Source organism: Camelus bactrianus, chromosome 29 (genome assembly GCF_048773025.1).
Source record: "Camelus bactrianus isolate YW-2024 breed Bactrian camel chromosome 29, ASM4877302v1, whole genome shotgun sequence".
In the NCBI taxonomy this organism is placed as follows: domain Eukaryota; kingdom Metazoa; phylum Chordata; class Mammalia; order Artiodactyla; family Camelidae; genus Camelus; species Camelus bactrianus.
Window position 1 is genome coordinate 23253990 of NC_133567.1, and position 26411 is coordinate 23280400.

General features: G+C 38.6%; 1 protein-coding gene across 1 annotated transcript in view; it reads right to left on the reverse strand.

Moving 5' to 3' along the window:
* The window catches only part of CNGB3 (cyclic nucleotide gated channel subunit beta 3), a 109852-nt gene that overhangs the window by 45340 nt on the left and 38101 nt on the right, over positions 1 to 26411 (reverse strand). Inside the window, exons 4-10 of the mRNA XM_010952037.3 lie at positions 21919 to 22073; positions 20419 to 20547; positions 19344 to 19552; positions 13926 to 13976; positions 11349 to 11435; positions 8185 to 8249; positions 7314 to 7436 (exon numbers count right to left, since the gene is read on the reverse strand). Of these exons, the coding sequence (XP_010950339.2) occupies positions 7314 to 7436; positions 8185 to 8249; positions 11349 to 11435; positions 13926 to 13976; positions 19344 to 19552; positions 20419 to 20547; positions 21919 to 22073 (819 nt within the window). The remainder of the gene's footprint in view (positions 1 to 7313; positions 7437 to 8184; positions 8250 to 11348; positions 11436 to 13925; positions 13977 to 19343; positions 19553 to 20418; positions 20548 to 21918; positions 22074 to 26411) is intronic.

Here is a 26411-nt window from a genome sequence, read left to right on the forward strand (position 1 = left end):
TGTAGGAGCAGAAAGGTAATTAAAGAAAAAAGAAAGATAATTAAGTCTTTGGTAGGGTTTGAAACCACTGTGCCAAGAGAATAAAAATATTTCTACTCTGTGATTTTTTTCTAGCAGGCTTCCTTGGACTTAGAAACATTAGAGTAAACTTAATGTCAAAGAGAGCCACCTTGAAGAAATCCACCTTCATTTCATGGATTGCACTTTTAACTTTTCAATTCCAACTTATAATTTCTTGTTACCTGATTTAGTTTGAGCACGGGTCCTGGACCTGTGGGTCTCTTGGAATTAAGGAAATTTATTGACCCCAATATCATCCAAGAGTGGGACAGGGACCAGATTCTCAATCAGTGTGGCCAGTTCCAGTGTGAATGCTGGGATTAATATTCCTTGCAGAGTCACTCTAGTGTTAACGGGAACAAGCGTACGAATTATTTTCTCTCATTTTCTTATTTAAGGGTGTTAAAAAAATAACACTTAAATGTAAAACGTAGGCATTGATTTTCCAGATCTGAAGGGTTAGCCTTGAGCTAGTTTTCCACCCTGATGATTTGAGGTTTATTTTGGGTGTCTTTTCTCAGTCATGTCTTACACCCAGACGTGCACAACCAAAGGTAAGATTTGTAATTTAATTAGATGGCATCTTACTGATTTTCTAGGATTAGCTTAATTAGTCAAGTGTGTCCACCTCTGATATTTACACCCCAGGCAAACAGATCTTTTCAAGGAGATTCTATCTGGTTGATTTAATACATGAGCTATCTAATAGGCTGCATATATACAGCCTCAAGTTAAAGCATTAGGGCAGAATTTGACATAAACCATAAAAAAAAAAAAATTAGCATGAAGATAGGAATTCTTCCTTTGTGAAACAAACACGACATGAAAGTTTCTCCCCAACATTCTGTTCTGAAATATTTCAAACAAACAGAAAAAAGGGAAGAATTGCACAGTGAATGCCCATAAATCCATGACCTAGATTCTGTTACAAACATTTCACTTTACCTGCTCTGTCACATATCCCTACACTTTTTCATACAACAACCCATCTTATTTCTTGGATGCATTTCAAAGTCATTTGCAGACAGGAAGATACATTTTTTTTTTCTACCTGAGATGAGTTTTGCCTGCTCTAGAATTTCCCATAAATTCCACAGTACCCACACATTTGTGGAAGATGATTTTCACTCACAACACTGTTGTTGAGATTTAGCCCCGTTGTTGTGTGTGTCAGAAATTTATTCCACTTTATTGCTGAGTAGTATCCAGTGCGTGAATGGAGCACAGCACGTTTACGCATTCTCCGGTGCATGAACGCCGCGGCTGTCTCAAGTTTTTGTTTCTTATGAATAGACATTCTCTCAAAACACTTATAGAAGTTTTTAAGACATATATTCTCATTTCTCTTGGGTAAATATTTAGGCTTGGAATTTTTGTTTTTAAGGTAGGTGTTATGTTTAGTTGTAAAAAAAACTGTCAGATTTTTACCCCTCCAATAATGTATGAGAATTCCAGTTGCTTCCTACCCCAAGATTTGCTGTTATCAGTGTTTTTAATTTTCACTATCATGGTGGATGTGTAGTGGCACATGCAACTTTTAAAAGTCCCCAACTCAATAGTTTTTTTTTTTGATGCTAATTATTTTATTTTATTTTTTTAATTGAAGTACAGTCAATTACAATGTGTCAATTTCTGGTGCACAGCACAATGTCCCAGTCATGCATATACATACATATATTTGTTTTCATCTTCTCTTTCATTAAAGGTTATTATAAGATATTGAATATAGTTCCCCTGCGCCATACAGAAGACATTTGATTTTAGTCTACTTTTATATATAGTGGCTAACATTTGCAAATTTCAAACTCCCAAATTTATCCCTTCCCACCTTCTTTCCCTGGTAACCATAAGATTATTTACTATGTCTGCGAGTCTGTTTCTATTTTGAGGAATCTCCATACCGTTTTCCACAACAGCTGCACCAAATCACACTCCCACCAGCAGTGCAGGAGGCTCCCTTTTCTCCACACCCTCTCCAGCATTTATCGTTTGTGGACTTTTGAATGATGGCCATTCTGACTGGTGTGAGGTGATACCTCATTGTAGTTTTGATTTGCAGTTCTCTAATCATTAGGGATATTGAGCATTTTTTCATGAGCCTATTGGCCGTTTGTACGTCTTCATTGGAGAATTGTTCGTTTAGGTCTTCTTTCATTTTTGGATTGGGTTGGTTTTTTTGTTTGTTTGTTTGTTATTAAGTTGTATGGGCTGTTTATATATTCCCCAACTCAATACTTCTTGAGTGGGCCTTCTTAACTACCTCAATCCATCTCAGTTCTAGGTTTCAGTAAATTTATCATGGAAGACACTGAATGTGGAGGAGAACTGTCTCATTACAAGATAAACTCCTCAGACAGAGAAGCCCACAAACAGCTTTGGGGGCAGAGCTGGGGCACAATGATGCTGGAGGCAAGGACCGCACCTGCCTGGGTGGGTGGAGGATGAGTGAGAGCTCCCAGGCCCACTTGGGTGTCCCCGGGGCTGCAGAAGGCATCTGTCCAATGGGCTCCCTACAGGCAGGAAGTGCAGGGACAGGAAGAAGGTGGAAGGGGACCACGGTACAGCCAGGGCTGAGGAAGGCACGTCCAAGGGTGACCCGAGCGAAATGAGACACATCCACACCGGGACCAAGGAGACTGCAAGAATAAGGGGTCTCACTGCCTGGAATTTCAAAGACTTAGTGCCCTAGAAAGTCCAACCAGCCAGATGAGAAAGGGCTGGGCGCATACCCCTCATGCCCCCAACACACACACACACACAAACACACACACACACAGGGCACTATCACAGTGGCAGGGCTTAGCAACAACAACAAAACAAGAAGATAAACTCTTCACACAGGTATTACACAATAGGAGCTCAGTGATGTTAGTTAAATGATAAGAAAGAGTAAGTGAATGGTTACGCAGACCTAGACCCACTGAAATAAGAACACAGGAAGACAGTACCTGTGAGCACATGTGTGTGATCTCCTCCCAGACCCCTGCTGTCATGCCGCCGGCTGCCTTTCATCTCTCTTCTGGCCCGCTGAATTCTGCTGTTCTGATGTGTTTTTGTTACCCTTAAAGGGTGTCTAAGTGTCTTTTTTTTTTTTTTTTCCGGCCAGTGTCTGAGCTGAGGCACCTAGGGGACTCTGAGTTAACGCCTTCATCTGTGCTGGTCTCATCTTCTTCATTGTAAAATGGAGGGAGTAAGTTGTCCTGTTTCCCTAGCCCCGCGGTATGGAAATTCCGATGCCTTCTTCACCCCATCTAAAGCCACGATTCCCATGACAACCTTGCTTGGTTTTTTACCCTTTCTTTTGACTATCTATGTGTAAGAGATTGAGTCTAGGGATTTGCTAAGAGGTTTGTGCACGTTGGGAGATTTATGTCAGAAAATAAATAAATTAGGGTGTCTGTGGATAAAGGGACACTGATATTGGGAACCTTTCTGGGCACCACCTAACTTTAACTCCTTATGTTTTCCTTTTGAGCTAAGTAAGCCCTTTCCTACTTTGTAAAATTTCATAGTCTAATGAAGGATGCCATCTACTTAGTATAAATGAAAATGACTTCGTATCTGCTGTTGAAATGAACAGCCATTGTTATTCTAATGAGGATTAATGGAATAGTAATAAACTTGACTCTTATTTTAAATGTTCACAGTGCTCCACTTATGCCCCACAGTTGCTGCATAATTCTAACTAGGACAAAGTTTACAAGTCCGGTGATCTCATGAGCAACCTTCAATTTATAGGTCATCAGAAACCATCACAAAGGTTAACCAAAAAAACACTTTAAGCTTACGAGGTCAAATGGTAATACGAAGCAATAGAAAGGGCAAGTGATGTTCAAACACTGTGAGGAAAACGTAAGTATGTTAATAACTGTCATTTACAAATTATGTTTGTGTGTGTATATGCTATATATATAATATATACACTGCTTTTCAAGGCATTTTCTTTGTAAAGATGTGTCCCCAACAGCTGGTAACAGGATTATTGGAATTTTGGTTTTGAGCGAGAACCCTCCTGTCTAAAGGAGCAGAGTATGTGGGCTAAATGATACCAGAGCTGTGAAATGTATTGAAACTTGCTTTTTGGTCTTAAAAATGACCACTTTTTGTCATCTTTCCATGAGTGATTAAGAAGAATGAGTGGTTTCTTTTTCCAAAGAGGAAATGCAGACAGGCTACAGACACACGAAGAGATGATCCACATTGCTGATTATCAGGGGAATGTAAATCAAAGCCACAGTGAGCTGTCATCTCACACCTGTCGGAATGGCCATCGTCAAAAAGAACACAAATAAGAAATGTCGGCGAGGATGTGGAGAAAAGGGAACCCTTGTACACTGCTGGTGGGAATGTAAATTGGTGCAGCCACTGTGGAAAATGGTATGGAGGTTTCTCAAAAAGCTAAAAATAGAACTACCATATGACCCAGCAGTTCCACTCTTGGGCATATATCCGAAAAAATCAAAACACTTTTTAAAAAGTTACATGTGGCTCTCTCTCTTGCCTTCTGAGAGGGCCCGCACTCTGTCTGTGGAGTGTGTATCTCCTAAGCCTTTTTCCCTTCTGAGTGAGACAGACCCCACTCTGTCTATGGAGTGTGTCTCTGTCTAACTAAACTTGCTTTCAATAAAAAAAGTTACATAAACCCCAATGTTCATGGTAGCATATTTACAACTGCCAAGGAAAGAAGCTACCTAAGTGTCCATCAACAGAAGAATGGATAAAAAAGATGTGCTCTATCTATCTATCTATCTACACAATGGAATACTACTCAGTCATAAAATAGAATGAAAATCTTGCCATTTGCAGCAACATGAATGTAACAAAAAAGAAGAAGATTCACAGATACAGAGAACAAACTAGTGGTTACCAGTGGGGAGAGGGAAAGGAGGAGCGGCAATACAGGGGAAGGGAATTAAGAAATACAAACTATAGATATAAAATAAGCTACAGAATATATGGCACAGGATGGGGAATATAGGCAATATTTTACAATAACTATAAATGGAGCATAACCTTTAAAAATTGTGACTCACTATAATGTACACCTGTAAATTACACTGTACAGCAACTATAATGCAATAAAAAATTTACAAAAAGAATGAATGGTTTATAATTCTTGGGTACAAGGTCCCATTTGTATCTGTTAAATCAAGCTTGTTAATTGGGTCTCAAATCTTTTATATCTTTACCAGTTGTCTTTGGTTGCTTGATTGATCAATCAATTGTTATGTCCCGATGTCTCACACTTGGATGGTATATTTGCCTATTTCTCTTCCTTTCACTAATTTTTGATTTATGAATTTCTTTGGTTCATCAGAAGTATTTTATTAGGTGCATACACATTTAGAATTGGGAAATATTAATGGTAAGTTGAAACTTTTACTATTATATAGTGACCTTATCACTTCCCTAAAATGATTTTTTGTTTTAAAGTTAATTTTGACTAATATTATTTGTCAATGTCTTTTAGTTGTGAATTTAGTCCATATTAATTTATTCTGCTTACTAATACACTTTACATTGTTTCTACTATCTGACCCTTTTTTCCCCTTCTACTGATTAAGAAGTTTTCTATTTCTATTCCTTAGTGGTTATCTTCCGACTTTACTCCAGCTTCAGTACACGCTTCTGTTTTTCAGACTTTGAGATTCTTTCTACTTTCTAGAGAATTAAGCAATCATTGAAAACTGTCATAATTACAATTTATCTAGAAACGTATCTTATAACAAGTAACTACAATAAGTAATATAACAAAAATGACAAGTAATTTATCTTCGTCTGTTTTAGAGAGAGTACTTTGGATATCGGGGCTGCGGCTGGAATTAAACGTCTAAAATACTTGCACACTTTAGCTTAAGTTTCTTATGGGTTGAAGCTGAGATTCTTTTCTTCTTGTTATAGTACAGATTTGGTTGTTCCTTCCTTTTTTCTCTACTCTCTCTCCCCTTTCCTGCCTTCTTTAAATACCCAACATGTACTGAGTGTATGTTACATACTTAACAATGTTCTAGGCACCAGGAACGAGATATATTCTCTAGCAATGCTGCAGAGTGGCACTGAGGTGTGAAAAGAGAAACAGCTCCACTTTTGCTGGATGGCAACTATACATTATTTTGCTGATCTGATAAAAGCAGTTATCAGACTCATGCATCTAATGATATTGAATTACACACTTCTAGGCAACATTTAATATAGTTGGCAACTTACTCAGTTTTCTGCATAAATTAGTTACTTATTTTAAACTAAGTACATACTTAGGTTAATTCATATTCTAAAGGGAATTACTTATAGATTTTCATTATAAACTTTCTTCTCTGTGTGTGTGTGTGTGTGTGTGTGTGTTTTCCCAATCCATGGGCCTTCTGACTTAAATTTTAAAAATCAGTTCTGGTTAAAAGTTCAAAAAAAATGTTATTACAAGCCCTCATTCACATCCTACTCAGCCGAGCTGGTGTGTAATTTTGTGCGGTATCGTCAATCCCTTTGCTCTGTCCTATAATTGCTTTCCTTCCCAAGGCTGCTGTGAGTTGCCCTTCAAAGTCCTGCTGGGACCTGCTATTTTCCAGTAAGGACATCGCCTTATCATATGCTCAATGTCATTTTATTGGAGCAGAAAGTTAGCAGAGGCTACTTTATGCCAGGCCGTTGCATCTACCAAAAGAAAATTTCGCTATTCAATAGCTCAGTGGCCATGACTGAGTCCCGATTCCACTGGACTAACATTTTCAAATGATCTCTTTTATTCTTGAGGTACTTGCATATCTAAGTGTCAAGTTTAATTTATGATCCTTGTTACTCTCTAAGTGTTTAATTGAGTTAGTGGTTATAGCTGGCTCAGAAACCCATAAAACCCTTCAGCAGTAAACTGATTAGCCACCCCACCTGCCCTGCAAATAATGAACATTGTTCATTGCTAACAATCAGCATTGGAGTTATTAAAAGTTACCTGACCATGCTGTTGTCCAAAGCAGAGGCTTTCAAACTTTTTTGATCGTGATCCGGAGTAAGGAATGCGTTCTCCAGGTCAGCCCAGGATACACACGCCCATCCCTACCAAGTGGGATGGACTCTGACATTTTCTGTTCTGTTCTCTATTCTAGAACATTTAACAACATACTGACCTACTAAGGAGTTTTGACTGCCCATTAATGGATTGTGATTTACTGTTTCAAAACTACTGGTTTAAGAAAACTGACATTGAAATGGAAAGTTATGAGGAATCAGCAAAAGTTTCCTTCAAAACAAGAACTCACTTGTTTCCTTCACCATCATATACCCATCGAGTACTTCCAATGCCTTCGTAGTCTGAAGCCCAATAATACAGACAGGCATTAATGTGCAGAGTAAACAGCAAGTATCCAGTTGTGCGAATGACTCTGTCAAGGACAATAAATGCAAAGTAAGGCTCATGTTGTTTCTGGAATATGGCCGATGTTAACGTTTTCTTTTCCTGAAACTCTCTGTGGAATCTCCTTGCTTTAAATTTGTGAGCTGTTAGCTCTCATTAGTACGGCAGAAAATGATGGTGCCGTCACATGGATTCTGATTGCAATGTCTTGACTGGGACTGACAGAGTGGAAAAAAAAAAATTTTCGTTTTCTTTTCACAGATGGTATGAGTCAACTCCCTGAAAGACATGCCTCCAGGGTCACCTTTCCACGCTGAGTCCCATAAAATATACCACGCTGACTTCACTGGATGTCTCTGAAAAGCTCAAGGGACTTCAGGCTACGATTAACTGTAACTGGAGGTCTCTGGGCAAGTTAAGTTCAGAACAGCAAACGAATGAAAATTCAGATTAGAATGAATTGTCATGAGAGAGATGTAAAGTCAGCTTATGAAGAAAGAGCATGTTTCTCTGTCCTGGTTCTGACTGAAGCAGGTAATACGTCCTCTTTTTCAGTCCTATATTTTTCTAAAATCTAATGAAATTTTCATACTTTTGTCTTGCTTCAAAATGTTCAAATCTGTTTTAGCACATAACCCAATATTTTTTATTGCCCCAAATCTGAGATGATTCCCTTCTTTTTTCGCAGGAAGTCATATTCTTCCCCATCTGCTGTCTAAAATGTTGTGTTATTGCATCTCTCCCATACCCCTGAAGTACACCGAATTAGACTTTACCTGTAGATGTATGCCTTGTTCATTATAGACTCCAGGTGATGGTTAAACTCAAAAAATGAAGTATACTATGGAAAACAAGCAAAAGAAATCCCAAAGTGTGTTAGTCTTAAATACATCTATTTAAATATAGCAATATAAAATAGATTTTGTTTGTTACTGAAAATAATTCTACTCATGCCTTTAAGAAAAAACTAAGGTCTGTTTAGTGGTATTTTCCTCTGGGCAGTGCATTTTAGCAAGGTGCCAGATTTCCAGAGCTTCTTGCTTTATTTTATTTCTACCTTCTAGTTATAGTCTTGTTTGTAATGCTTGTTGAAAATCAAGCTTAAAAACATTTCTTTCCTTTTTCTTTTTAAAGCATAAAGTAGCATATTTTATTTTACAGTAATTAAAATCACACTCCCCCCAAAAACGAAAGTAAAATAGGAAAAGAATAATACATTGACGTCATAAATAGGTGTTAAGTCCTGTTACTCAACACTAACATTATTTTTAAGCAAGTTGCATTAAACATGTTTTAATTCAACAAAATTTAAAGTCCAGTAAACATTAGCATTGGTTATCTTTTTTTGACATTGTTCAAAGAGCCAGTGAGTTTATATGCATCCAATCCAAACAAAGTAGCTATTTGTCTCAAGGTTTTTTTTCTGTCTCTACTATATCTACCTGCATCTCAACTCATCCTCCCTGCGCTCACTCCTACCCACCTCTTCCTCTTTCTAATCTATAGATCGTAAAAGGCAAGAGCAAGAGCATGAAATCCAGAGCCAAATACCAGTCTCATCGCTGACATTTACTAACTGTGTGACCTTGGAAAAGTCACTTAATATGTTTGTACTTTGCTTTCTTCATCTGTAAAATGGGAACAATAACAGAGCGTGCTTCCTAAGCGGGTTGTGTGTAAAGATGAGTTAATGCATTTGATTATATACTGTGCTTGGACTCATAGGATCTCACGGACAGAAGGGGCTATTAGATATTACAGATTATTTAGTTCCAAATTTCATCCAGTGTAGCTATGGCTGTACAATTTCTTATATTTGAAATTAAAAAGCACCTATAACCGCAATGACTATTTAACTAGAAATATGCACAAATGCTTTGTTTTCCCCGAATTCCCGAGTGGGGAAAAATCCCTTAAACATTCAGATTTAGATAATTTCAATTTGTGGGAACTTGATATTGGGCTCTCAATAGACAGTTGCACAAAGGCATGTTTTAAAATTTAGCTTAAAATATTCACTGTAGAGGAAATTTATATTCTTCATTTGTTTGCTCATATATAATTTGGTTACAGACAAATGATACTTTTTTCCTAGAGAACTGTGCATTAAAATGACACACTTCTATGTGAAATGGCTGGACAACGAGGCTATGAAGAGATTAATGTTGGCTTTCAGGATCTCCTCCATTTAAAAAAACTAGTGAATATCGTGGGCTTTTGGATACCACAGGGATAAAGGGGGTGTGAAGGGGTGACACTTTACGAGCTTTTATTGTAATACCAGCCAAACCCAAACTCACAGGAACCTGATCCCCTCTGAAAGTTGGCTGTCTCTGAGCAGGGGGCTCCTGAAACATCCATTAGACACCAGATATTTTGAAAAAATTGTTGTTATTTTTTAACACCTATATTGTGACACTAGAAATTTGATGACGGACCATCAGCCACTAAGCTGCTTGGAACGTTAAGTTCTCCTCCATCTAGACTCACATCCAGTGGTCAAACCAGGGTCTTCAGGGCTGTCTTGAATGTCTGAGAATATAAAGTAAGGTCCTCCCTGACTTGGAAAAATCATGGGCATGGAAGGAAAGCCCTTTCAGCTGGAAGTTTATTTGCCCATCTGATTGTAGTAAAGAATTTTGAGTCAGAAAAATATGTGATAGTTTCCAGACACTGCCACTCACCAGCAGCGTCTGGACAGATTATTTTTTACTCTGCTAGTTCTCATTTTCCTCACCTCTAAGATGGGGTTGTTTAGAGGAATAAATGAGGTAATGAATATAAAGTTAACAAAATATGTAGCCCCGAGCGTGTGGTCAGCTAATGGCAGCTGTCGTGTCCTCAGGGTCCACCCGGGTGTCCAGGTTCCGCCATCTTGTCTTCCCAAGATGTGACAGAGATCACCTCTTAAAACTGATACAACTTTGGTGTTCCTTTTAAGAAGGTTGTCTTTGGACATGCAAGCTATCTGCTATTATTAAAGATTTATACACAATTTCACATCCTGACTCTCCTCAGATTCATTTTATGTACCTGATAAAACTATGAGTTATAAAATATTTATGTTTTAGAATCTTTTTGAATAGGTAATACGTTCACGTAGTCCAAAAGCAATAGGAAATATAGACCATCAAAGTTCCTTTCTCTTATTCCTGCCCCAATCCACTTTGACTTCCCCTCTGGCCTCCCATACACTCCTCAGTTAACCATTTTCATTAGATTTTTGGGGTAGTATTCCACTGTTTATGTAATACAGAAAAATAGAATATTTTCTCCTTTCTGAAACAAAAGTTAGTATTGTCCTATCAACTGTTCAGGAACTGGCTTTTTTTTTTTTTTAACTTAGCTTATCTTTGAGGTCTTTCCCTATCAGTTCACAGAAAACTTCTTTGTATTTATTTTTTTGCATTACAAAGTATTCTATTGAATAGATGTACTGCGATTTATTTAACTAGTTCCCTCTTGATGGACATTTGAGTTGCATCTAAGTATGTAAGTAATTTTGCTATGCAAACATGTGTTTGCCTTTTATCTACAGTTATAGAACTTCAGGTGAGTGAGATAACTTAGAGTTCATTTTATAGCCAGAATTCCAGGTATTCAGTGACTGTCTAATAAAAAATGATAAGTGGAAAATAATACCATCATAAAATATTAAATTGTACTTATAGCTGTATTTAGAAATACAAAAGTATTCCTATTTTGAGTTATAAAAAATGCCTGTTATGGATACAGAATCAAAACAACCACGAGCAACTTCCATCATAGAAGCCATGGTGTTTTTCCTTCATTCAGTTTTTACAATTCATAACACTGATGAGGGCAGAAAAATAGATGACAGTTTGGGAAAAATTAAGAATGTAATACTTTTAGGCTATTTTAGATTGCGTCAAGATTTCCATTATTATAAGAAGAAGACAATGAAATATAGTTACCTTACCTTTAACATCCTATTTATCCTGAATATTGGATTAAACCCAAAGAAGAGGTAGAAAACATCAAATGGCATTATTGATGCGACATCCAACTGTTGGAAGAACACATTCACAATTAAGTTGTGTTTATATGCTTTTGTGGACATGACTTGATATGTACCAATGTATGTCAAGTTGACCAGTCACCATGAATTAATGTTGTTTAATACAAAATCTCCTTCAGTTAGGTATGCATGGTGTCGCTGGAAGGTGTATCAGCACCACGAACACAAGAACACTGTTTCGTAGCCGATTTCCCGGGAATTTTATTTCCAACTTCGTGCATCTCATCTCTCCTTGGGCACTGTGTTTTCTGGGATTTCTGTTGAGCTGTCACATATATTTCAGAGATGGCATGGTTGCTAATGTTAACATACATTTTAGTAGTGTTTTAAATGTAGGGTTTTTAGGCTGAAAATCAAGTCCATTCTTGATTTTATTTAAAACCATTGGACATTCATTGTAGTGATATACTTTTATGTTTCAGTGAATTCTCCAGAGTTCAGGGCTGAATGGTGGTGGTTCATCCAGATTCTCCAGTTCTTTCGACTGCTGTCTACTTTGGGTCATATTGCTAACAATAATCAGCTGTGGATGTATCTCTCAGAGACTGCAGGCTAAGAGAGAGGAGAAGAAAGAAACCACTCCTATTTACAAAGTACCAGCAGCTCCGATGGGAGAAGTTACTGAAAGATATCTATTTTTAATTTGTCATGTTTTTAAATTATTTTGGCCTTCTGTTACCTGGTAATTGTGAAATGACAACAACACACTTGCATACTTTCCTGATTGCAATGATAACAATAAAAATTCTCTTCTGTAAGGTAATTATTCATTTTGATTAATTTTTTTATGTCGCCTTGAAAAACAGGGTGCATTAAAAAAGCATTTAATTTATTTCAGACAATTAAGAGCAGTTAAGAGTTTTCTGTAAGGCCACACATATGAAATGCAAAGTTGAGGCAATTGATTGTGCACCAGAATTTCAAAGCCTGGTGCTGTTGAAAAGAAATGGGACCTTCAATTTGAATGAACCAGATTGGCTATTATAGAGAAATTACTTACTAGAAGTATTGGCTTTAGAACTGCATACTATGATCAGACCTCACTGACTTTACCTTACAGGCATTGAGCCTCATACCAAGTTAAGAGGTGCACAGAACAGTTGCTAAAATAATGTCTAATGAATAGGGAGGCAGGAACACAGAACTGTAGACTTGTCCAGTGCTATTCCAGCATCCAGTCGCTCAACTGCCCGCTTGACTTTTCCATTCTATGAAGGCAGTCATTAGTTGGGTCTGATATTAACACATGAGCCTGGATTTGTGTAGCTAGAGGTGATTTATTTCCCATTGAATTGCAGAAAATTGAATTAAGTGCTGACCAACACTGCACTCTGCACAAGGCACTTTGCAAAGCATGTTGGGGTGGAAATAAGAGTAAGGTATTGTTTCTGTTCACAAGAAATGAACAATCTAATGGTGAAATAACCAAGCACAAAAATAACCACAATCCACTGCCATAAGACAAGCAAGATGTGCTAAGGAAATTCAAAGGAGAAGTGACCGCAATTAAATAAATGTAAAAGTTTACATTTACCTACCAAACTGGATATATGAGTTAATTTGCTGTTATTCAGATTTAAGAAAGTGATTAAGCGTTTGGAGTAAGCTTTGGGGAACTTACAAAGAATAGTCCTTCCCTTTGTAGAGTTCATCAAAGTAGTGTAGATGTTTTATGAATATGTCTAAATACATGGCAATTTTTTTACAAAGAAAATTCGTTGGAGAGAGAAACACATTGAAAGGAATTTTAATCACCATAGATCGCCAATAGGGACAGTTTGGCATCTAAACCCAGATTTGCATTTTTGACAAAAACTTGAGGCTCCTAAAGTGTTGTCCTTGAAATGAGAGGTCGGAGTTCACTCATACAGATTGGGCAACCTTGGATAACCCTCAAATCTCTGCCTATTTCTCAGGGTTAGGAGGAACAATGAAAGATCATAAAGTACTTTGTAAAGAATTATGGGTGAAAAAAACATATACTAGGTGAAAAAATAAGATTATATTGTTAACTGAGAAAAGGAAGATGCCATGTTATCAAAATAATTGCTTCTTTTCTATTTTTTATTTTGCTCATATGAACACTAAAGAAATAGGAGTAGAAACAGCTTTGTGGACTTTTGTATCATTATGCTACTTGAATTGGAGGCTAGTTATGTATGGACAAGACAAAGTATACCCATACTTCTTTATTGACATTTAAATTGGAATTTAAATGTGGGCACAAAGATTTTGTTCTGTCTAATAAAGACCCAGATGTTGAAGTACACATGCGCACATACAAGGACATATATTGTGTAATTATCAAGAAGCAAAAACTTTGTTAATAAAGCTTAATCTGTACAAACTTTGTTACAAAGGCTATAAACCTGAAGGGGAGCAGTTTTTTTTTTTTTTCTGGTAGAAATTTATAGATGGGATTTAAAGTCAAAATGGTAATGGATCACTTAAACAATTTTGGAATTGTAAGTTACCTACCTGAAATTTTGTGGAACTCCTGTAGTGTCTCTTTAATTCATTTGAATCCACCTGAAAGTTATATTTATATTTCATATTAATTTTAGCCAATTTCATTAATCATTTTCTCACAATAAAAATATTTATAGCTATTTCTGCCTATTAGTTCCTTCCAACTTCAGCCTATAAATGTGCTCTATCTTTCCATATTTTACATCAAAGAAACCTTCCTTGGCTTTGTTTTCTTTTTGTTACTGCTCTATCATTTGTCACACTCCAGCTTCTGAAGAGAGCTGCCAACCCTGCTTTGTTCCAAATCCTCCCACCGTATTTATTCCTCAACCCATGGCACTTTCGTGGCAATTTGAGTCTTGCTTATTTCTTTCATTCCATCAAGGCTACCACTGTGAAAGCCACCAATGGCCGCCTAATGATCACACCCAGGGGTCATTTTATAATACTAACATTCTTTCATGACCCTCACCACGTTTTGAAATCACACATATATTTCTTGGTCCATTTATTTAAAATCACTCTACTCCATTAAATGGTAATCTATCTCAGGACAGGGTTACTTTGTTTAGGAGTAAAGAACTAGTTACTAGAATATATTAGAAGCCCAGTAAATATTTGAGTGGATGAATGAGGAGATGAGTAAAACTTCTGAAGCATTTGACTTTTGAGGGACAATTTTGTCCTTGAAACTTTCTCCTTCCAAAGAATTTATAATGCCATTCATTCTTGGTTTACTTTACTTCTTCAAGTTCCAACTTTTCAGTGTCTTTTTGGATTCTAGGGCTGGCCATTTAAAAGTCAATGTTTGGCCAGAATTCAACCTTCTTCTCTTTTCTCTTTGTATCTACTTCCTGGGAAGTTTCATCCATGGTCATAGTTTCAAAGATCACCATGGACGTTGATGCTCTCAGACCTCTATCTCTACTTAACATTGCTTTCCGGAGCTGCTGGCCTGTGCGATACCTGCTCACTGCCTTCCTCTCTTAGCAGCGCTGCTCGTCTCAAGTTTAACCTACAACAAACCTGAATTCATCTTCGTCTTCCGTTTCCCCTCAAGCCTCACCAAGATCTCCCGCCTAATGAGTATCCCATGGGCGTCCTCATGAACACTGGTCGGTGATCCCAGACCACTCACTCCCTCAGCCCTCATCCAACCAGCACCCCAGTTCTACTGATTCTCCTTCTTAAAATGTTCCCATGCCTCGTCTCTCCTCTTGGCATTGATTTCCTTGCCGTTAGTCTTGTTTTCCTTGACCAATTCTACAGTGGCAGTCGGAAGAGCTCTCTAGATCAGGTCATTAACAATTCCAATTTGTGTCAAATCCTATGACTCCATATGACTTACAGAAAAAAAAAAATCTAAGCTCCCTTTCATAGTAAATAAGGCTTCACTTTCTCTGTCTTTCTGGTCCCCCGTAGCATCTCACACTCATCTGCTCAGCAGTGCGTCACAGAGTTTCTTGCTTTGATGCCTTTACTCATGCTGTTCCCAGAACTTGAGACTTATCATTCCCCTTTTTTATGAGGACAGAGGTGCACAGATAACTTCAATTCATCCATCAAAATTTGGACCAGGTGCTCCCTCCTTATAGGGTTTTCTGTGCATCTCATATTCCCCAGGGTTCACCTGTGTCTGACTCACGTCACAAAACTCCATCATTTTTCTTTGGTCTGTCTATCCTTCATACTCTGAGCTGCTTGAAGTGTCAGAACGATATCTTTGACCTCTGTTTATCAGAGCACAATGTCTAACACGTAGTAGGTGCTCAATAAATATAATGACTAGGAAGGCATTTGTTAACGTTCAGATCTAAAAGAATTAATTCTAACATTGGACGTACATTCTTATATTTCAGTTAAAGACAGGAAGGAATTGTCTATGTACTATTAATTATTTGGCCAAAGTATTATAACTTGGACACATGGAAGCAGCTACTTCTAATAATTATTATCCAGGCTGTCCACGTTGAGAAGTGTAAAAAATGCTGTTGAACAATGTTGAGGATTGGTTAGCCAGCTTCCCAATTCCTTACCCACCCCCCCATTTTTTTGGCTATAATTTCTACCCACGTACACATAATAAATTTTACAGAAATATTTTAGAACATATATCAACATGCTTATTTAATGATTTTTTTTTTCTCTGAAACAAAATGTCTTACTGAACCACAGGTCTATATAGATAAATACACACAAATTTACACTGACTCATGTACCCGGGTTGAGTAAGATGAGTCAGCTGCTTCAAAGCTTCTATGGAACGGGCAGATATTTCAAATGCTAAGACATTAAGTTAAAGTATCGCCCCCTCCTCCAACTCTGGAAGAATGTTCTTAGTATATTTGTCCATTTACTTTCAGTTTTGTCTCTGAGCCTATAACTGAATGAACATAAGTGAAACTAAAGCTTGCTAGATTAAATGAAAATGCTATCTTCTTTGGTGCACTAAATAAATTTGGCATCATTAGCCTTCTGAGGATCGGTGTAATTACTGGTAACAATTAGTCACCTATTTTCAAAATGCAACCCTATTCAATTCTCTCTCTCTCTTTTAAGCCTCGTTATTGTGCAGGATATGACTTTAAGAAGGATATGATAATTGCACTTAAATCTTTTTTCCAACAGAAAAAGACCCTCAACCAAGGTATTATTGTATTTACTTATTATTTACCTCTTCTTTTAAACAACTCATAGAAACTCTATAATTTCACATAGAACAGGTAAGTGTTTCAAAAATAATAATATTGTATAAAACAACTACAACGTAGATTAAGCAATTATTCAAAGAAAGAAAATCCTTGAACCCAGATTGCCATTCATTCACTCCTTCAAACATTTCTCGAGTACACCCTCTGAGTTTCTAGGATAAACAGGGAGATGGATTGAATACTGTCCCTACTCTCAAGAAACTTATGTATTTCTTACAAGAGAGCTACAGACAAGAGTAGGAGACAAGAGGAAGTTAGTGTGTAACATTCATTCATTTGATTCAGTCAACAAATTATCGTGCGTCTTCCAGATGCCAGACTCTGGGCTAGGTGTTCACATTGTCTCCCTCATCTTCACAATGAGTTTATGAGACGGGCAGCACTATTCCCATTTTATGGATGGAAAAGGTAGTACTCCAGGAAAGGGTAAATTTATTTTCTTCAAGTAATGCTGTTAGTCAATTTCAGAGGTGAACTTGATCCTGGTTGGGGTGTTCCTACCGCATCATGATTAGCTGAATTGTTATTTAACGATTAAATAACAGCTATATGAGCAAAGTGCACAGAGCACAGAGAAGTGAGTGTTTAATTTTCTTCAGGTCAGTTTATAAACAGTAACTAAGCACCAAAGGGGGTTGACCCCAACGGCGGGCCTGACTGACGTGGTCACTAGATGGCGCTGAGCATTTCCATGGATCCTTGCGGCTGGCAGGTTTAGCCAAGTGTCGTGGATGCAAGTCTCATATCTAAAAAAACCTCCACTGTCATTTCCAGCTCTATGTCTGCGGTGTATAAAGGAAATTTTAGATTAGAGACTTCTGGTTGGTCCGTGAGTCAAAAGTCTGTTCTCTGTGCAGCATCATTTTCAGAAGAAAGATATTGCACATAAATGCTGTGTTAAATTTGTAAACCTTCCTGATTCCTTCTACTGTGACCTCCAGCACCTCAATCTGTGATCTATTACTTGTCTGTTTTCCCTCAAGCCGTTAGAGAACTAATATTTCCATCCTCCAGCTCTGGGATATCTGGCAACTGTAGATATTTAATAAGTGTTTGCTGGAAGAATGAATGAATGAATGAATGATTTGATGGTGCACAACAAACGTAGCATAGGTAACTAAATGTAGTGAGATCTTCGGGTTCGGTGCTCGACTTGCATAGTTCTCTTACCAAAATATAGTCAAGTGTCAAAAGCTAAAACTGCCTACTCTAAATTAAGGAAACCATTAAACTTCTTTTGAACAGGCAAAGCAATTAGTTCCTGCTCTATATTTGTAGCTTGTGATAATGCATTTTAAGCAGAGCATGTGTTTTTATTGGTTATTTTTCTTGGTTTTAACACTCTTGCGTGCAAAGGCTTCTTAGAAAATTGAAAATGAAAGTCTCCCCTTACTGCTCTTTGTCGTTTTCCATTTGTCAAACATTGATTTTCTCCCTCCTTGTGCATCTAATGGAGGTTGAAATTAGCACTCCTTGTTTTGGGTGTTGTTTACTTCTTATTTGTAACCATCACCATCATTCATCAAGCTGCCAGTGAGATCTGGGGACCGTACTGGTGAGTTAACTAATGCTCTGAAGTCCACACAAGGAATATTTTGAACATATTTTTGCTACAGCTTTGGCTCTTGCCTTTAGAATTTCTTCTTAGAAAAGATTTCAAATGTAGGAGGCATTCTCAAACAAATAGTGTTTTTTTAAAATTTTAAATTTTGAAATAGTTCTTTTTTTAAATTTTTAATGGAGGTACTGGGGATTGAACCCAGGACCTTGTGCTTGCCAAGCATGTGCTCTACCACTGAGCTACACCCACCCCCAATAAACAGTATTAAAAAAAAGAAAAACCCAGACTACTCCTTTCAGGTTTTTGATAATTTAAAGTCACCTGAAGAGTCAAAAAGAAATATTGATGAAATTAAGGAACCTACTTGTCTTCTCCAAAAACATACGAGCCCAAGGGCCATATGTTGGTCACTCTGCTCTTTCCATGGTGACATTGGTGGCTCTGTTCTGTGCAGCCCTCATGGGGACTGTGATGAAGATACTACAGTGGACATCAGTTGAAAAGGAAGCACTGTTCTAGTCAGCCAGGGAAGGGACTGGGGGTCTAAGAGGCAATAAGATGCGAGTATGTGGTTGTGAAAACATATTCTTCTGTTTCTGTCTTTGATTGATTGGATTGGCTATGAAATTCCTTCTAGAGGGAGAATAAACCCAGGAGAAGATGATTTCTCCTATGGGGAAGAAAGCTATTCCTGAGGCTGACCCATTGCATTTGATGATGAGGAGTAGGGGATGGGGTGTGATCAGTCTGGAAGGTGAAGAATGAAAAAAAGATAAGCACCAGACACAGTTCCAGCATCTTACGTGCAGCAGTTCACTCAGTCTTCCCATCAATACTGTGAAGGCACTATTGTTACTCCCATTTTTAAGATGGGGAAACTAAGGCTCGGGAAGATGTAAGGTCCCCAGCACATAGCGAGTGCTCAATGGCTGTTTTGTTATTATTGTTGCTATTATTATTACACTGGTGGTTTCTGGTGGTTTCCAGTGTTTGAAGATCCATACATGCAGACAGCAAGTCAGACTTTAAAAACACAGTGATGCTACCAGTTAGTCACACATTAAATAAGCCAGTGTTGTTATTATTATTATAATTTTTTTGTACTTCAATCTGCCATTCCTTTGTCAGTTTCTGCTTCTTCCAAGTCCTACTTACTATGATGTCTCCTCCTCTCATAAACTGGAGCCGGGGCTGGATGAGCAGCAGATCGAACAGGTAGATGAAGTCACATGCGATGTCCGTGACAAGCCAGTAGTGTGTGTTGTCTGGCGTTTGATACGGAAAGACCGCGCGCAGAGGTACCAGCCAGCAGTTCCAGTTGTAGGCGATGGCGACGGGCAAGAGCCATAGGAGATAGAACCGATCTAGAAAAACAGCGACTGGAGTCCGCCACGTGGCGTGGAAAATTCAGTATAATAATTCCATTGCTTCGTTTGGTAAAGTCGCGGCACTCCCCCTTCCCGAGATAACAATTTGTGTAAGAGGTTCTACTGAAGGCATTCAGCACAGTTCTGCCCCGGAGCTGAGGCACTGGGCTTTACAAGGGATGTTAAGTGAGCTTATCAGCTTTTCTGACATTGGTGCCTGTCCTTTCGGTCTCCTAGAGACGCGGCCACAGAATCTGTGCCCCCAGGTAACTATACTGTTTGGATCAGGAGAGGGGAACCCAGGGAGAAGTGGGAGGTACCGTGACCGGGAAACCGCAGCAGTTTGCCTTCTGCTCGCCAGTAATTAAGCTGTAGGATCACCCAAGGCACTGAGCCAAAGACCACATCTTGCCTGCAGGGGTGTGACTGAAGTGGGGAGGGGGGAGAATCTCAGGGAAGGCAGTCCACGCCCTTGCACACGTGACTCTCTGCCCCAGGGAGGCTGTCGGAAGGGGTCTGCCAATTAATCAACAATTCGAAGCCATGGAAGAAGACACTCCATAATGATTTTGGGGGAAGGGGTGGAGTTTCAGTGTCCATATTGCTGAATGCTTTGGGATTTCTTTTCAAAGGTCATTAGGGACAAGACAGGCCCCGGACTGGCTTTTAAAAACAGACAGGAATATTTTATCTCTCATCTTCCCCGGAAAGGGGCAAACGATCCATTGCAGATAATTCAGTTTAAATGTGGATGGTTCCGAATGTGGGCTGGGGAAAAGGGAAGCCGCCTGTGACTTTGGGTTCCAGGGGTTCTTGGCAACAGCCAGCCCATCCCTCCGAGCCAGTCCGCCCTGTGACGGTACCTGTGTATGAATCTATGCTTCTCGGAAGTCTGATCCGCTTTAGGTGCTCTGTCAGGGGCACCTTCTGGTGATGCTCTTCTTTGAGCATGGCACTGCTTTCTTGTGCTGATGACACAACGGTGGGCTTTGCTTTATAGGGGGAAAAAACGGGAACATTTTAAAGAGTTAGCTTAATGAGGAAACACTTGGATTTTTTGGAGTCAAATCGTTCCAGAATCTCCGCCTCTCAATGCAGGCAGATGCGGCATTTCATGACCTTTAAAAATACTGTCATTTATGAAAATAATCCAGGTAACAAAAGCCTTGAAATTTGGAAATAATCAACAGGCTGAAAGCTCACTAATGAAATGTCTCAAAGGTGTTACCAATAGGCTATTTTAAACACAAGCTTCGTGCTCACATATTTTGAAGCATTAATAGTGCTTTGGATTTACATTGAGTAGAAACATTACAGACGTACGATTTCCCACAGGTTTCAGCTTCCTGCTTTTTTAGCTTCATACATGTCCTTCCAGTTTTGGGTGAGCAAAACTCAAACTATTTTCTTTTCACTACATCTTTATCAAATTGTATGGACTATAGTTTTGACTCTTCTCTTTAAAAAGAAACTATTATACAATACATCGTTTATTTTGAAAATCCAGCTTCCTTTCTGCAGAATTGTAAGGAAACCCTCAACTCCACTGTAAGTAATAAACAATTTTATTTCTGTGTATCCGTTATTAAACCCAACTTGCTCCTCTACTTTGTCTATGCATATATAAACATTTTAAATGGATGTAATTGTGATATATATAGATATTTATATGTGACATATATATCTGACTTTTGTGCTCTACTTTTCTGTACTTATTAATTTTTCATAAATATTTCTGTAATTATTAGAGAGATTAATAATTGGCTTTCCTCATGTGAGTAGTTCGTGGATGTCCTTTGCTCTGTTGTGAACTCAGGCAGTGTTCTTGTATTTTTATTATACGTGCTTTGTAAATTATCGGTATTATTAATTAATATTTACAAGAAATCTTGCTGTAGCAGATACCGCTGTTGGCTTGCTCACATACTGTGGGCTAGAGGTCACAGGCAGAGGGCTCCTGCATCTCTCTGCCTGGGGTTTTCTCCCAGCTGGCCTGCTTTAAGTGCTGAAATGTTAGCAACGCGCCCCAGCAGCAGCCGTCAGCCAATGAAGGACAGGAGTTGGTGGATTGATACCCCAGCTTCCTCCTCCATCAGGGTAATTCTTATATGTCATCCACACGGATTTTCAGCTGGACGGAGCCCCACTGCAGTAACCCTGTCATTCACATACCTTCATTGTCTTAACTCCCTTCTCTCTGTTTCCTGCTCTCACTTTTCTAGAGCACCCTCAATATAAAATGTTTGTATCTAAAATCACTGTCTCGACACCTGCTTTTGCGGGAACCCAAACTAAGACATTTGCAAAATACGTGTCCACTCATAACGTCCTTCTTCCCAGTACTTTGAGGTGATGCTGCTCACCAGTCTGGGGGCTGGCCTCAGGAGAGGACAGATCGTCTTCTGCCAGCTTTTTCTTGTAGAAGTCTGTTCTTTGGCGCAGCCTTCTCACCAGGTTATGTAGCTGGGCATCGGCATACTCGTTAATAACAGGGGCTCCAAGTGGTTTGGTTTTTGGACTAAATGGGAAAGAAGATGGCAACAGAGTCAGATCCATGAGGAAATACATACTGGGAAGGGGGCTGAGTCTTTTTACCTTCCTTATATACCCAAGATTATCAACTGCTCCTTTCTGCAATTGACTCGAACAACCCAAGAACTAAGTTTGATGGAGACAGTCCCCGTGCAACCCAGATTTGCCACTGAAAAATTAGAATCCATGAGTAGCAAGTGGTCATTCTTGGCCATATTGAATCTTGATGACTGTGATTCTGCCGTTGAATTGTACAGTGAGAAGGGAAAAAGCCGTAGCTGCCATGGTAGGCAGAATTCTAAGACGGCTCCTTGGTGCCCGTGTCCTGCCTAATCCCAGGGGCAATGGACATGGTGAATTTTACTCCCGTAACTGGTTGTGTTACATGGCTCACTTGACTTTGACAAAAGGAGATTATACACATGGGACTGATGTAATCAAACAAGCCCTTTAAAAGCAGAGTGTTTCTCTATCTGGTGACAGAGCAGAAAGTCAGAGATTTGAAGCACAAGGGGAATTTTACTTGAGAGACATCCTCCATTTTTGGCCCTGAAGGAGAAAGAGGACCCCTGATAAGAACTGCCTGGGGCCTCTAGGAGCTCAGTGGCCCATGGCTGGTTGATAACAAGGAAACAAGGACCTCAGTCCTACAACCACAAGAAACTGCAGCCAACAATAATTTGAAAGAATTTGGAAGTAGGTTCTTCTTCAGTGTCTCCAGGTGAGAGCCTGGCTGAAACCTTGATTCCAGGTGTGTGACTTTAAGCAGAGAACCCAGCCAAGCCCACTCAGACTTCTGATCTATGGAATTGAGAGCTAATAAATGGGTGTTGTTTTAAGTCACTAAGTTGGTGATGATTTGTTACACAGCAATGGAAAACCAGTATACCTAGTGTGCTTTAATGAACTTCCAGGGAAGCATACAAACAGGGTATAACACATCAACTAGTGTGCTTCACAGCGACCTGAGTTTCCCCACAGGTTTTCCTCAAAGCTCTGACTCACTTTCTACTTTCCTTCTGAGGCCCGACACTGGGTCTACACAGGCCCACATAGATTCTATCCATTCTCACCCCCTCATATCCATATCTGTCTTTTTTTTTTTTTAACTTTTATTATCCAATTAAAAAAATTTTTTTTTGAGGAGGGAGGTAAGTAGGTTTATTCATTTACTTATTTTTAGAGGAGGTACTAGGGATAGAACCCAGGACCTTGTGCGTGCTAAGCATGTGCTCTGCCCCTTGTGCTATGCCCTCCCCCCATATCTGCCCTTGTAATCTCACTTCCAAACTGGAACCTATGGGGTTCACAATGAAATTGGGTAACCTGCAGCTTCCACTTAAAGAGAGCCCTAGTATGAGTTCCTCTTCACCACTAATCTCCATTTTCCACCACCAATATATCATATCTAATTGTTTACAAATTCCCAGGCCATTGGTGTCTTTCTCTCTCCCCTTCTAACGATCATCGTGTAATTTATATCTCTTTCAGATGCCCAAAGTCCTGCTTCAGCATCAAGATTCTTCAAGTGTGTCCCATCAGGACCTTTATAGACCATTCAAGGATGGTGAAGACGGAGCCGCAGCGGAAGAAAGCCTGACACATCATGAATAATACAGAAATAGGGGGGCATTAGGGCCATAAAACTAGGAAAACCTATTTTTTTTTGATTAAGAAGTGCTGTCATTTATATCATTTCACAAATTTCTGCTTAAAACCTTAGTATTCCTAGAGGTTTATTCATCCACCGAACAGTTACTGAGTTTCTACTTTATATACTGGAAATATAAAGATGAGTTTGCAGACACTGGCCCTATTTTTTACGTGTGTATATATATATATATATATATATATATATTTTATTGAAGTATGGATAATTCTTTATATATAAATATGGAGGTAATCAGGTTTACTTACTTATTCTTATAAGGGGTGCTGGGGATTGAACCCAGGACTTGTGTGTGCTTCACATGTGCTCTACCACTTGAGCTATACCGTCTCCACCTCCTATTTTTTTTTCCAGTTCAGTATTCAAATATTTTTATTGAAGAATAGTCAGTTTACAATGCTGTGTTTATTTTTGTATTTATAACTGAATCACTATGCTGAAACTAGCACTATTAATATTCATAGTTGAATGGGGGAGGCAAGGATGTAAATAAGCAGCTAATAATAAGTAATAAAAATATGCACAAGATGGCATACCCACGTTGAACTTGGCCTGGGGTATCAAGGAGCGGCTTCGCAGTGGAAGTATCCTAAGTCTGAAAGGACTGGAAGGCTTTTGACAGGAAAATGTAAGAACAATGTGCTCAAAGATGTGAAAAGAAACATGACACATTCAGCAAGTACTCTGATGTGACTGGAAGAGAGTGTGTAGGTGGAGGGGACCAGGTGGTGGGGGGAAGGCAGGAGTGATGGTGATTTGGTATGGAAAGGTGAGTGGGCTCAGGTCATGATGGTTCCTGTAGGATCCGCTCAGGAGAATAGACGTTAACTTGTAGGATAATGGGAATCAATGGAGAATATTAAGCAAATGAAGGGTATGAGAAGATAGAAGTTTTGGAAAAGTAGCAATAGTAGGATCGCTGAACAGGAGCAGTGTAAATTCATGGAGGCAAGGAAAGAAGCTACTAGGTTAGGTTAGTTAGTGAGGGGAAAAGAGAGGGACTAAAGAAGCATTTTAGGGGCAGACGTCAAAGAATTTGAACTTTCTGGATCTTTTGGATAAATCCAAATAAAGAATCAAGAATAATTTCTAAGTTTTTATTCCAAGAGACTTAGATCCACAAAATTTCTGTTACAAGAGACTAGATTCATGAAAACATTAATATACATTGAAATTCAGAAAGATGTTTGTGTGTGGTGCGTATATGGAAAAATTGAGTTGTGTGTATGTGTGTGTGTGTGTGTTCATGATATTTGTAGGACCTTGTGTGATAAGACCGTGTTTGTAATACCCAGGAAACATTTAGGAATACAATTCTGGCACCATGGTCCTTATTCATTGGCCCCTCCTCTACTTAGGTATATAATTTACTGTCCTGGGTGTTGGGTTTATTTTTTCAGCTAACATTACTTTCCTTAAAATTAGTAATCATTGACAGGGCAGCTGATCACCTGGGTACAGTTCTACATTTTGGAGGTCAGTAATGTGGAATACTCCCTCAGTTTATTCTTCATCCGAGAGTGTACGTTTTAAGTTCCTCTCAAGTTGAAACTCTCTTCCTGTTCCAACGATTGCACCTTAGTGTCATATTGGAAATCAGAACAGAATTTTAAAATTATGATCTTAGATTATGGTAATAACAATTTAATTATAAATTAATTGACTCTTATGTTCCAAAAGACAGAATTAAGACTATGGAATATCAAAATACTGCATATGTGTACCATTTCCAATAGACCATTTTTTAGCCTTTATGGATTCTTGTTGAATGTTGTCTCTGATGCTGGCCCAGGACAAATAATGTCCTGACATCCACAATAATCAATAAAAATTAAAAAAAAAAAAAACTGCTGAAGCCGTCTAGTCTTTTATTGCTTGAAAACTACAGTTAGTTTGGATAGAAGTTTAATTTCCCATATTTCAATCTCACTGTGTTAGATCCTTTTCACTAAATTTATAAGGTTGTCAGAGCATTTTTTTTGTACAATGCTCATAATCTTCCAGTCTTAGCAAGTGGTGAATCCTTTAATCTTCCCTCTCAGGTTCTTTAAGTGCAGAGTCAGTTGGAATGAAAAATACAGTTTAGCCTCTTTCCCACTTATCTTCTTCCCTTCTTCCTCCCCTCCCCGTCTTTCTCCCTAATTCCCCCCCTTTTCCCTTCCTTCTTTCCTCCCTCCCTTCCTCCCTTCTTTCCCTTCGTCTTTCCTTCCTTCCTTTCCTCCTTCCTCCCTTTCTTCCTTCCTTTCTTCTCTGTCTCTTTTCAATCCAAATCAAGCCAAATAAAATAGCAAAGCATCCACAAAATTTTAACATGCTCAATTTCTTGTTTTAGTAATACAGATACACTTCACTGCTACAATTTTTTTGTTTGTTTTTTGCTATACATTTTTATTTCAACTTCAAAAAAAGGAAGCCTGAGCATTTCCAAACTAATTACCACAGAATAAGAGCAACATCCTATGAGAAGCAATATTTTAAATAGGATTATTACACTTTAATATAAACATCTGAAACTCCTTGCGGTATTTAAAAAAAATTGTCAGTGATGAACTCAGCTCTGTCTAGGGCTTTTGTGTAGCACCTTAGAGATTATTAAGGCATATTGCTTGTCGTTTCCAGACGCTTACATACTCAGCACCATTTAGTTGACCATAT